Source organism: Abrus precatorius, unplaced genomic scaffold (genome assembly GCF_003935025.1).
Source record: "Abrus precatorius isolate BTA unplaced genomic scaffold, Abrus_2018 Scaffold10, whole genome shotgun sequence".
Lineage (NCBI taxonomy): Eukaryota > Viridiplantae > Streptophyta > Magnoliopsida > Fabales > Fabaceae > Abrus > Abrus precatorius.
Genome location: NW_020874292.1, coordinates 34,463,558 through 34,477,325, shown reverse-complemented (window position 1 = coordinate 34,477,325; position 13,768 = coordinate 34,463,558). Strand labels below are relative to the sequence as shown.

The 13,768-nt window shown below is 33.3% G+C and overlaps 2 protein-coding genes across 2 annotated transcripts; both read left to right on the top strand.

Moving 5' to 3' along the window:
• The first annotated feature begins 1,516 nt into the window (after positions 1-1,516).
• LOC113852349 (putative disease resistance RPP13-like protein 1) lies at positions 1,517-5,239 on the top strand. Its single transcript, XM_027482576.1, has one exon. It carries the CDS (start codon positions 1,517-1,519, stop codon positions 5,237-5,239), a length of 3,723 nt encoding a protein of 1,240 aa, XP_027338377.1.
• A 4,011-nt stretch (positions 5,240-9,250) lies between these two features.
• Positions 9,251-13,415, top strand: LOC113853040 (putative disease resistance protein At3g14460). Its single transcript, XM_027483481.1, has one exon. It carries the CDS (start codon positions 9,345-9,347, stop codon positions 13,143-13,145), a length of 3,801 nt encoding a protein of 1,266 aa, XP_027339282.1. The 5' UTR covers positions 9,251-9,344; the 3' UTR covers positions 13,146-13,415.
• Positions 13,416-13,768: the final 353 nt, after the last annotated feature.

The window sequence follows — 13,768 nt, the reverse complement described above, 5'->3', positions numbered from 1 at the left end:
AATAACTTTATACAAAGCTCCAAAACCGCAACGAGTGGTGTTAACAGAGAGCAAATTCTGCGGGTAATCCATCAACTATCGATTATGTTTCAATGAATGATTATATTCTTCGTTAATGTCGATTTCGTGTTAAAAATGTGATGTTATGATCCTTTCACTGCTCTACACTACTGACTTTATTGTTTTGCTGAAAATTTTGACCAAGGAATGAGGAAAATATTTCCCGTACCACCAAAATTTGGATAACTTTAAGCGTTTTTTTCCTATATATATATTTAGGGTACATTTTTGGGGGTTCATGTATGCAAATAAAATAATAATAATAAAACAATGACACACACTATATTACTGAATTGTACGTTTTCTTCCTGTGACATGCAAGGCGTTGAATGAAAACATTGAAACTACATAACTTGGTGTGCTAAGCCAATAAATGAAATGAGAATGTGATCTGGTTTGCAGGTGTCGTAATCAATCTTTCTCCATGTTTGATAGCAAGTGATGGTTGTAGATTCCGAATGCCACATTGTTTATCCGATTCATTGGGTTGATCAGCTTAATCCTGTCATTAGTTTTGTGCTAAGCCAACACTTCATTGATTTTGATTTGTTGGGAATTGAAAGAGAGAAACATCACGAGGCCTATAGCTAAAGCATCTGAAAGCCACATGCATTGGAACTGAGATTGAACACACATGATGATCCCACTAATTTATTTGAGAGCATCTTTGAAAGGCAGGATTTTGAAAACAGTGTTAGTGGCAGAGCTGGCTACCACTTCCTCTTGCACGAATTCTTTTTACGGGTACTGCTGATTAGTGTTTTCATACAAGTCTATTTTTATTACCCATTTCAATCCTTTTTAACAAAATAAAAAATTAAATTATCAGAACTAAGAAAGTTATTAAATTATTTATATTTTTTATAAATATAAAATTTATTTTAAAAATATTTATAATATTAAATAATATAATTAATAATTTATATATTTAATAATACTAATAAAAAATATAAATTTTTATGATACTTATAAAATAAAAAAATTTAATAATAATATTATTTATAATTATTTTTATTTATAATAAATAAAAATTACTTAAATAAAAATTATATTTATTCAAAACTAAAAATTTATAAAAATTAATAAAAAATAAAATAAAAAATTTAATATACTATATATATATATATATATATATAATAGAATTATGTAATAAATAATATAAAAATATAATTATAAATAAATTATATAATAATATTTTTTAATTTATTATGTGTCTTTTTTTTATTAGTATAAAATTTTTGGATATATATCAATAAAAAATTTATAATATCACACTACATACTTAAAAAATATTTAACAATTAATATGTCTTAAAATCATTATTTATTTCGTATAATAAAAATAAAATAAAAAGTTTGTATAAAAAGTACGGAGAGAGTAATCTATACTTCTGGAAAGAAGTGTGTTGAGTACAAAGTTTGGAAGCAAAATTTTCTCTTCTGTAATCTGATTCATCATGGCAGGAGCACTTGTGGGTGGAGCTTTTCTCTCTGGCTTTGTTAACGTTGTCTTTGATCGGCTTCTTTCACCTGAAGTTGCAAGCTTGATCCGTGGCAAGAGGCTTGACCATAAGTTAGTTGAAAGGTTGAAGACTGTTCTACGTGTTGTTGAGGCTGTGCTTAATGATGCTGAGCGCAAACAAGTCAACGATGATGCTGTGAAAGAGTGGCTTCATGATCTCAGAGATGCTGTTTATGTGGCTGATGACTTGTTCGATCGTCTCTCTAGTGAAGCTGCCACTCACAGGGAGGTAAGTAACTATTTCTCTCGCTTTCTCAATTTGCGAGATAGAAAGGTGGTGAGTGAAATAGAAGACATCACTAGCAGGTTAGAGTATCTTGTTAACTTCAAAGATACTCTTGGTTTGAAAGAGATTCCAAGTGAGAACTTCTCATGGAGAACTCCATCAACGTCTTTGCTACAAGGATCTGGATCTGATATTTATGGAAGGGATCAAGATAAGGAGAACATGAAAAAGCTGCTGTTAGACGTGACTAGTGAAGAAAATGTTTGTGTGATCCCTATCGTGGGCATGGGGGGAGTTGGAAAAACCACTTTAGTCCAGTGGTTGTACAATGATGAGAATTTGATGGGGAAGTTTGATTTGAAAGCATGGGTCTGTGTTTCTGAAGAATCTAATGTTGTTAACATTACAAAGAATGTCACAGCAGCGGTTGGTGCTACTTGCGATGCAAAGGATTTAAATTTACTTCAACTTGGTTTGAAGGAAATGTTGTCGGGAAAGAGGTTTTTAGTTGTTTTGGATGATGTTTGGAACATTGATCAACACGGTTGGAATAGTTTTAAAAAGCCTTTTCAATACGGGATTAAAGGAAGTAAAATTCTTGTGACAACTCGACTTGAAAAGGTTGCTTCAATTGTCCAAACTGTTCCACCGTACCCTCTACATGAGTTGTCGGATGAATATTGTTGGTCAGTGTTTGCAAAGCATTCCCGTTTTCCAGAATCTGGTGGTGATTTAAGTCTGGAAAGAATTGGTAAGGACATTGTCAAGAGGTGTCGAGGATTACCTTTGGCTGCAGAAACCCTCGGTAGTCTACTGCAGACAAAACATGATACAGGGAATTGGAAAACCATATTGAGGAGTGAACTTTGGGAAATTCCAGTGGAAGATAGTAAAATTATTCCAGGTCTGAAAATAAGTTATTACCATCTCCCTCCACATCTAAAACTTTGTTTTGCTTATTTCTCATTGTTCCCCAAGGATTATCCATTTTATAAGGATGAACTAATCCCCCTGTGGATGGCAGAAGATCTTCTGCGTTCACCAAAGAAAGGAGAGACGTTGGAAGAAGTTGGTTCTGAGTGTTTTGATGATTTGACTTCTCGATCTTTTCTGAAAGAGCTCGGAAATGATGATGGGTATTTTGTAATGCATGACCTGATGCATGACTTGGCCATATCTGTTGCTGGGGACTTCTATTTTTGGTCAGAAGAACTTGGGATGTTTGACAAGAGTAAGACTCTTACTCGTCATCTGTCGTATGGAACGTTGACTCATCCAATCTCAAAAACTTTCGATGCTATTGATGAATTAAAATCTCTGAGAACATTTTTGCAAGTCCAATTCTCACGTCCTTCGCTCCCCTTTGAGCGTGCCATTTTGATCATATTATCCAAGTTTAAATACCTAAGAGTTTTGTCATTCAACAATTGTCGAGAATTTCGGGTATTGCCTGATCAAGTAGGTGAATTGATCCATCTTCGTTACTTGGATCTCTCTGATACAAGTATCGAAACATTGCCAGAATCATCGAGCAAATTGTACAATTTACAAACACTGAAGCTGTTTTCTTGTTATTGTCTAACTATGTTGCCAAGTGGTATGCAAAATCTTGTGAATTTGCGACATCTTGATGTTAGGGGTACAGAACTAAAAGAGATGCCTCGGGGAATGAGCAAACTAAAACATCTGCAGTTTTTAAGTGACTTCGTTGTGGGCAAGCATGAAGAGAATGGGATCAAGGAATTAGGAGAACTCTCTGATCTCCATGGATTCCTACGGCTCATGAAATTGGAGAATGTTACTAATGGTAGAGAAGCAGAGGAAGCAAGGATAAAGGATAAGACACACATAAAATATTTGACCTTAGACTGGTCTCAGGATAGGGATATGAATACATCCTCCTACATTGAAGGAGAAATATTTGACAAGTTACAACCTCACAAAGGCCTAGAAGCACTTGAAATCGTTGGGTATAGGGGTACAAGATTTTCAGATTGGGTAGGGCATTCTTCTTACCACAAGATGACTAGTGTAACACTTGATTTTTGTATCAACTGTTGTACCCTTCCTTCACTTGGACAACTACCACAACTCAAGTCCTTGGAGATTGCATTTTTTGATATGTTGGAGAATATTGGTGATGAGTTTTACAAGAACGGTAATGATGTTTCTTCTCTAGAAACTCCGTTTCCGTCATTAGTGGAACTAAAATTCCATAGAATGTCTTGTTGGGAGGTGTGGCATTCATCTGAATCCTATGCATTTCCTCAACTGGAGGCCTTAAAAATAATTGATTGTCCTGGCTTAAGGGGAGATCTGCCTCATCAACTTCCTCTCTTGAAAAGACTCGTGATAGAACGTTGTCCCAAATTAACAAATCTGCCCAAGCAATTTCTTGCTTTGGAAGTTCTTCAAATTAGAGAGTGTGAGCTGCTTGTTTCTTCCCTTCAGCAGACTCCTTCATTACAGGAGTTAAGTATATCTGGTAGCAATGGAGTAAGATTGCAAGAGTTTCCTATTTTATTACGGTCTTTATTCGTTGAAGGACTGGAGCTGGTAGAGTCCGTGATTGGGGTCATCACCAGCGCCCAACCAACTTGTTTGCAATCTTTAAGCATCTCAAATTGTTCGTGTGCCTTGACAATTTCAAGTGATTGTTTACCAAAATGTTTGAAGAATCTCAGAATCCAAAAATGTAGAAATGTACAAGTCCCAAATCAACATAGCTTGTTAGAGTCGTTAACAATAACTGACAGCTGCGATTCACTCGCATCTCTCTCATTGGAGGCCTTTCCCAATCTTATGCGTCTGGAAATTACAGGGTGTTTAACTTTGCAATCTTTTTCAATGTCACCATTACAGTCGAAGGCATCTATTCTTGAGCGTCTCTATATTCGTGGCTGCCCTATGTTGAAGTCATTACCTTCTCACATGAATACTCTACTCCCTCGGTTAAATTCTCTTTCAATAAGTGATTGCCCTAACATTGATTCGTTTCCTGAAGGGGGTCTTCCGGCCAACTTGGCAACACTTGGTATTGTGTATTGCGAGAATCTATTGATGTGCCTATCATTAATAGGTGTGCACCAGGGTCTCACTGATTTAAGCATTGGTGGTGCCAATTCATTCTTAAGGGAGGGTTTGTTGCCTCAGCTTCCCTCTCTTGCCACTCTAGAACTGCTGCACTTTGAAACTATGGAGACGATGGATTGCAACAGCCTTCTCCATCTCACCTCCCTTCAAGTTTTACGTTTTGGATACTGCCCCAAACTGAACAATATGGTGGGGGAAAGATTGCCTCCCTCTCTGATAAAACTCGAAATCTATGACTCTCCTATGTTGGGAAAACTGTGCAAGAAGAAGCATCCTCAAATTTGGGACAGAATTTCCCACATTTCTGGCATTCGAGTTGACGGGAAATGGGTTTCGTGACCTAGAATTGTCAGGGGGTAATTGTGATGCACGTGTGTTGATGGTACCTTAATTTCATTTGGCTGTTCAAGACATTTGATGTGGTTCTTATTGTTTCTAAAGGATTTGTTTCATTGTTTAAATAGTTATACTTCTCAGTTTATTAGCACCCCTCTCATTATTTTTAGATAATTTGGTGTTCTGTGAAATGTGAGAGAATTCTATGTTTTATATGACCGTTAATTTTAATAATAAAATTAATAATTTATTTTAAAAAATAAATATTCTTTAATATCTTATTATAATTAAAAAATAATAATTTCTTTAAATTTAGAGTAACAAAGTAAACATTTATAAAAAAAGTCAATTAAAAATTAAAAATATATTATATAATTTTGTTTTTTCACTTTTTTGTTTATCCTTAGCAATGTAAAATTTTAAGATATGTTATTTTCATCAATTTCAACAAAACAAAAATAAAAAATGAAATTAATTAATTAGAGTAAACATGCAAGTCATGAGAGAGGTTCAGAATAATTGATGCTGTTCTCATGAGATATTGATACCATAAAAATGCAATTTTCATTACTTTCTGACAAAACCTTTTCTTAAGCACAATTTGCCATTTTTATAAATGGATTATAAATTATTTGTGAATAAAAATAATTAGATGCAAACCAAAATCATAAATTTTCTTTAGCTACTTGAATCATATAAACGAACTCCCCTTAGTAATTACTAATTTAAATAAAATGGTACTGTATTTTTTCTTTGTATATATATAGGATATGGGTGAAAGTCATTCTATTTAAGGATAAAGAGTGTTGCTTGAAAAAAAAAATCATACAAAGATCAATAACACGACGTTCATGTCAATTCAAATTAAGGATTGGGGAACTGAAATTGAAAAATATAAAACTTTTTATTAGTCTATTAAAAAAGTATTGAGATGCATGTTGATTGAGGGAGATGTAAATACAAGTTTTGAAGATGAGAGCTTTAGGAGGGGAAATGCATATTGTGTATTAAAGAGTAAGGTTTGAAACTTATTTAAAATTCATTAAAGTAGATTTCACTTTTCTAGTCCTTATATCTAATGAACTTTATACATGATTTTATGACTAGAGAATTTTAGCAAAGCCTAAGTACATTCTATATTTTCTAAGTTCAGTAAATTATTTTCGTTCAATACAACATACGTACAAAAGAAAAGAAAAGAAACTTCAAGACCAAAGGCAGTAGTTTACTAGTATTTTCTCATGCTCTTCAGAATCAACAATAACACATGGAAAAAAAAAAAAAAAGGCATGCAACCAAGGAAAAATTTAAATAAACTCAATTTCATAAATATTATAGGACCTTCAAAAAATATATCTTTTATTTTTATTATCTATGCTGATAATCATAATTTTAAAAAGTATCATAGAGTATACGATACATGTTACATCAATGTCGGTTAATATTTTTCTATATCAATATTAATAAATGTATGTGTATTATTGTCACATGCCTTTCATTAATTTCAAATTAATTTTATAAATACTAAAATAAAACGTACCTAAGTTCATAAACATTAATTTAAATAAATAAATTCTTCAACCTTTTTATTTTTTTGCAGGGTGTCATATTAAAAATTTGAAGTAGCAATTTTTAACAGTCACGAGTTATCAACAAATACTTAACGTGTATTGCACTGCTTTTGGTGATGACCAGACACAAAATTGTCCTAAACAAAGAAATAGTTTTTAAAAAAAAATTTAAATGAGAATTTATTTTTTTTTAAAAATTATTTTGACAGAAAAGGCATTAAACGCATATAAATATTGCATATAGTACATTTTTTTAATATTTTGAAAAAAATAATATAACTCATGTAAAGTACAATATACACTATATTTACGAGAGAAAAAAACTCTCACCCTGGAAATATATATTATTTTTTATTTTTTGTCAAGAGTTTAAAAAGATGGAATATGGCATCCCCAAGACTAGACATGATAAGAAAGGATGCTATAACAGTAATATCAGATAGACCAAGACTTGAAAAGCAGATAAAAACAAGTATAATAAAAATAATGAAAGATAAAAACAATGATATACAGTATATTACATATAGTGTTAACTTTTAATGTAATCTTATAATGCACGTGGATGAATGAATAAGGATGATGACACTGTGGATTGTATGTTTTCTTGATCTGAGATGTTAGGTGTTCGATGAAAACACTGAAATTATAGCTCACTAGTGTCTGCTAAGCCAATTAATGAAATGAGAATGTAATCTTATCATTACACATTGTTTATTTGATTCACTGGGTTGAGCTTAATTCTGTCATTAATATTATAATGACAGGATTGGTTGTAATGGAAAACAATTGCATCAAAAAATGTAGGAAAGATAAAAGAGACGACAGAAGCAAGAGAAACAACACTTTTTTCAGTTGTAAATAACATAATTGGTGTTAGTTAACGACAATTTTTTCAATTAATGTTAAAACTCTGAAATTAATAAAAAATTACGATTGTTTTCAAAAGCCCAACAACATAAATAATATTATATAATTTTGTTTAAAATGTCTAAACTTTTTTTCTCAACCACTTTATGGCCGTAGAACAATTGCATTCTTTAAAATAAATATCTAAATACCTCGTAACTTTAAGATAAAAGTATAAATAAATAAATAAAAATGAAATATTGGTCTAATTTATATTTGACTGGTGAAATTGAGAAAAAGATTTGATCAATACGTAATTTTAACCCTCCTCTTTCTTTATACCTTGATTAAATGATCAATATAAATATATCTTTTGTTTTTATTATCTAAGCCGATAATCATTATTTAAAAAAAAATATCATACTAGTAACAGCAATGCCATGAAAAGAAAGGATGAGTAAAGAGCAAGACTTCAAAAGCAGATAAAAACAAGTATACATAAACCCGTTTTCCACCACCAAAACTCACTTTTCCATGACTTTTTTTTAAAAAATATATATTTAATTTTTCAAAAGACTTTATTATTCGTTGCAGGTTTATATTTTTTTAATATTTTCCATCATTTTTAATTAATATTTAAATATAAGTAAACTTTAAATTTTAAATATTATTAATATTATTTATAAATTAAAATTTTATCAAAGTAACATATCTATCAAGAAATAAAAAAAATGTAAGTTTTTTCTTTAATAAATTTTTTATTTAAATAATATATTTTTAAAACAAATTTTTAAAATATAATTTAAAAGAACTAATTATCTGTCTGAGATCTTTTTTTGGCCAAACAAGCATAAGTATTAAACGCATATGAATGATAATTATTTTTAATATTATTTTAAAAGCCTATCGTCTCATAATATTTAATACTAGTCTAAAAAATAAATTATAAAAATAAAATAATTAATATTAAATAAATAAAAACAATAACAAACACGTGTTATTGTTACACTTGTATCGGCCAAATAAAAATAACAGACTTTTAAAATCAACATGTATCATTACACATTGAAAAATTTACTCAATAATAAAAAAACAATTTTTCTAAATATGCATGAATAAATAATTAATTTTTTACTAATATTTATAAATTAATAATATTAATAAATTTAAATAAATAAAAATGTAAAACTAAATAAAAATATATCTAACCTATATAATTTTTTTAACAAAATTTTCAAAGCATTATCCCATTTTAGCCGATAATGCTGATGTAATACGATCCCCGATAGATTTATCGTCTCATCTCAAATAATACTTATAATTATGACAAGTGTCTCAATTGTCACCGTCAAAAATCTTATGAATCTGTGTTGTTAATGTGAAGCCACTTATAAGATGATACACTTCTAAAATAATATTAAAAAATTATTATTGTTGATATACGTCCGATACTAATATTGACTTCGTGAAAAAAGACCTGAGACCCAGGGAATTAATTTTTTTAAAATCATATTTTAAGAATTTGTTTTAAAAAAATATTATTTAAATACAAAAAGCCTTCTTTAATATACTTGGTCAGCATTTTTCTTTTATATTTATTTTCCTATATTTCTCTTGCAATATTTATACTTTTGGAAAAAAACTGTGTTCGGTACAAAGTTTGAAGCATTTTGTGTGTCCTCTGATTCATCATGGCAGGAGCACTTGTGGGTGGAGCTTTTCTCTCCGGCTTTGTTAACGTTGTCTTTGATCGGCTTCTTTCACCTGAAGTTGCAAGCTTGATCCGAGGCAAGAAGCTTGACCACAAGTTAGTTGAAAGATTGAAAACTACCCTTTATGCTGTTGAGGCTGTGCTTAATGATGCTGAACACAAACAAATCAACGATCATGCTGTGAAGAAGTGGCTTCATGATCTCAGAGATGCTGTTTATGTGGCTGATGACTTGTTGGATCGTCTCTCTACTGAAGCTGCCACTCACAAGGAGGTAAATGCCTATTTCTCTCGCTTTCTCAATTTGGGAGATAGAAAGGTGGTGAGTGAAATAGAAGTCATCACTAGCAGATTAGAGTATCTTGTTAAGTTCAAAGATACTCTTGGTTTGAAAGAGATTCCGAGTGAGAACTTCTCATGGAGAAAAACAACATCTTTGCCAGAAGGACCTGGATCTGGATCTGATATTTATGGAAGGGATCAAGATAAGGAGAACATGAAAAAGCTGCTGTTAGACGTGAGTAGTGAAGAAAATGTTTGTGTGATTCCTATTGTGGGCATGGGTGGAGTTGGAAAAACCACTTTAGTCCAGTGGTTGTACAATGATGAGAATTTGATGGGGAAGTTTGATTTGAAAGCATGGGTTTGTGTTTCTGAAGAATCTGATGTTTTTAACATTACAAAGGCTGTCATAGCGGCGGTTACTCGTGATGCTTGTGATGCAAAGGATTTAAATTTACTTCAACTTGATTTGAAGGAAAAGTTGTCAGGGAAGAGGTTTTTGGTTGTTTTGGATGATGTTTGGAACATTGATCAACACGGTTGGAATAGTTTTAAAAAGCCTTTTCAATACGGGACTAAAGGAAGTAAAATTCTTGTGACAACTCGACTTGAAAAGGTTGCTTCAATAGTCCAAACTGTTCCACCGTACCCTCTACATGAGTTGTCGGATGAATATTGTTGGTCAGTGTTTGCAAAGCATGCCCGTTTTCCAGAATCTGGTGGCGATTCAAATCTAGAAAGAATTGGTAAAGACATTGTCAAGAGGTGTCGAGGATTGCCTTTGGCTGCAGAAACCCTTGGTAGTCTATTGCAAACAAAACATGATGCAGGGAATTGGAAGACTGTATTGACAAGTGACCTTTGGGGAATTCCAATGGAAGATAGTAAAATTATTCCAGCTCTGAAAATAAGTTATTACCATCTCCCTCCACATCTAAAACGTTGTTTCGCTTATTTTGCGTTGTTCCCCAAGGATTATCGATTTTATGAAGATGAACTAATCCCCCTGTGGATGGGGGAAGATCTTCTGCGATCACCAAAGAGAGGAGAGACGTTGGAAAAAGTTGGTTACGAGTGTTTTGCTGATTTCACTTCTCGATCTTTTCTTAAAAAGCTCAGAACTGATTATGGGTATTTTGTAATGCATGACCTGATGCATGACTTGGCCATATCTGTTGCTGGGGAATTCTATTTTTGGTCAGAAGAACTTGGGATGTTTGACAAGAGTAAGACTCTTACTCGTCATCTGTCGTATGGAACGTTGACTCATTCAATTTCAAAAACTTTCGATGCTATTGATGAATTAAAATCTTTGAGAACATTTTTGCAAGTCCAATTCTCACGTCCTTCGCTCCCCTTTGAGCGTGCCATTTTGATCATATTATCAAAGTTTAAATACCTAAGAGTTTTGTCATTCAACAATTGTCGAGAATTTCGGGTATTACCTGATCAAATAGGTGAATTGATCCATCTTCGTTACTTGGATCTCTCTGATACAAGTATCGAAACATTGCCAACATCATTGAGCAAATTGTACAATTTACAAACACTGAAGCTGTCTTCTTGTGATTGTCTAACTATGTTGCCAAGTGGTATGCAAAATCTTGTGAATTTGCGACATCTTGATGTCACGGGTACAAAACTAAAAGAGATGCCTCGGGGAATGAGCAAACTAAAACATCTGCAGTATTTAAGTGACTTCGTTGTGGGCAAGCATGAAGAGAATGGGATCAAGGAATTAGGAGAACTCTCTGATCTCCATCAATTCCTACAACTCATGAAATTGGAGAATGTTACTAATAGTAGCGAAGCAGAGGAAGCAAGGATAAAGAATAAGACACACATAAAATGTTTGACCTTAGACTGGTCTCGGGATAGGGATATGAATACATCCTCCCACATTGAAGGAGAAATATTTGACAAGTTACAACCTCACAAAGGCCTAGAAGCACTTGAAATCGTTGGGTATAGGGGTACAAGATTTTCAGATTGGGTAGGGCATTCTTCTTACCACAAGATGACTCATGTAACTCTTGCATCTTGTAGGAATTGTTGTTTCCTTCCTTCACTTGGACAACTACCACATCTCAAGTCCTTGTTGATTTCATATTTTGATATGTTGGAGAGAATTGGTGATGAGTTTTACAAGAACGGTAACGATGTTTCTTCTCTAGAAACACCGTTTCCGTCGTTAGTGAAACTAAGATTCGATGGAATGTCTTGTTGGGAGGTGTGGCATTCATCTGAATCCTATGCATTTCCTCAACTTGAGGCCTTAAAAATAATTGATTGTCCTGGCTTAAGGGGAGATCTGCCTCATCAACTTCCTCTATTGAAAAGACTTGATATACAAAGTTGTCCCAAATTAACAAATCTGCCCAATCAATTTCTTGCTTTGGAAGTTCTTCGAATTGGAGAATGTGAGCTGCTTGTTTCTTCTCTTAAGCAGACTCCTTCATTACAGGAGTTAAGGATATCTGGTAGCAATGGAGTAAGATTGCAAGAGTTTCCTATTTTATTACAGTCTTTATTCGTTGAAGGACTGGAGCTGGTGGAGTCCGTGATTGGGGTCATCACCAGCGCCCAACCAACTTGTTTACAATCTTTAAGCATCTCAAATTGTTCCTGTGCCTTGGCAATTTCAAGTGATTGTTTACCAAAATGTTTGAAGAACCTCACAATCGAAAACTGTAGAAATGTACATGTCCCAAATCAACATAGCTTGTTAGAGTCGTTAACAATAATTGACAGCTGCGATTCACTCGCATCTTTCTCATTGGAGGCCTTTCCCAATCTCATGTGTCTGGAAATTAGAGGGTGTTTAACTTTGCAATCTTTTTCAATGCCACCAGTACAGTCGAAGGCATCTATTCTAGAGAGTCTCGACATTTATAGCTGCCCTAATTTTGTGGGGTTCCCAACAGAAGGATTGGATGCACCCAAACTGACTGGGTTTTATCTCGAGGACTGCCATATGTTGAAGTCATTACCTTCTCACATGAATACTCTACTCCCTCGGTTAAATTCTCTTTCAATGAGAGATTGCCCTAACATTGATTCGTTTTCTGAAGGGGGTCTTCCGGCCAACTTGGCAACACTTGGTATTGTGAATTGCGAGAATCTATTGATGTGCCTATCATTAATAGGTGTGCACCAGGGTCTCACTAATTTAACCATTGGTGGTGCCAATTCATTCTTAAGGGAGGGTTTGTTGCCTCAGCTTCCCTCTCTTGCCACTCTAGAACTGGAGGACTTTGAAACTATGGAGACGATGGATTGCAACAGCCTTCTCCATCTCACCTCCCTTCAAGTTTTAAGTATTAGAGACTGCCCCAAACTGAACAATATGGTGGGGGAAAGATTGCCTCCCTCTCTGATAAAACTCGAAATCAATCGCTCTCCTTTGTTGGGAAAACTGTGCAAGAAGAAGCATCCTCAAATTTGGGACAGAATTTCCCACATTTCTGGCATTAAAGTTGACTGGAAATGGGTTTCGTGACCTAGAATTGTCAGCGGGTAATTGTGATGCACTTGTGTTGATGGTACCATAATTTCATTTGGCTGTTCAACACATTTGATGTGCTTCTTATTGTTTCTAAAGGATTTGTTTCATTGTTTACATAGTTATACTTCTCAGATTATTAGCCCCCCTCTCATTATTTTTTTCCTTCTCTTTAGTGAAACAAAGATTTTATCTCCAACACTGTAGGCATTTGCAACCTCCTTATACGTGTGTATGCCCACCTCACTTTAATTAATATATACACTGCATTTTTATTTTGGTTCCAATTTATTAAAACCTATTCGCAAGAAATGATTTGTTAACGCAGTAGTCAATAACTTGACGGAAATATCGTGAAATCTAGCTTCTCCCCATTAATGTGCATCATGCGGATTATCCTTCAAGAATAGGTTGACGGAAAAGTTATTTACTTGCATATTGATTCTCTGTAAATGTCAAGCTGGTTGGCTAATCATGTTAGTTCCACAACATAATGGAATGAAAAATTTGCAGGCTAATTGAGTTGTTTAGTAATTTTTTAAAATAAAGCTCACATAAGGTTATGTAGATACTAATGATAAAAATTTATGAGTACAAAATCAAATAATTTAGAAAGATGT

Coding starts and splice junctions, on each gene's coding strand:
- LOC113852349 (XM_027482576.1), top strand. CDS start 1,517: ATGGCAGGAGCACTTGTGGGTGGAGCTTTTCTCTCTGGCTTTGTTAAC.
- LOC113853040 (XM_027483481.1), top strand. CDS start 9,345: ATGGCAGGAGCACTTGTGGGTGGAGCTTTTCTCTCCGGCTTTGTTAAC.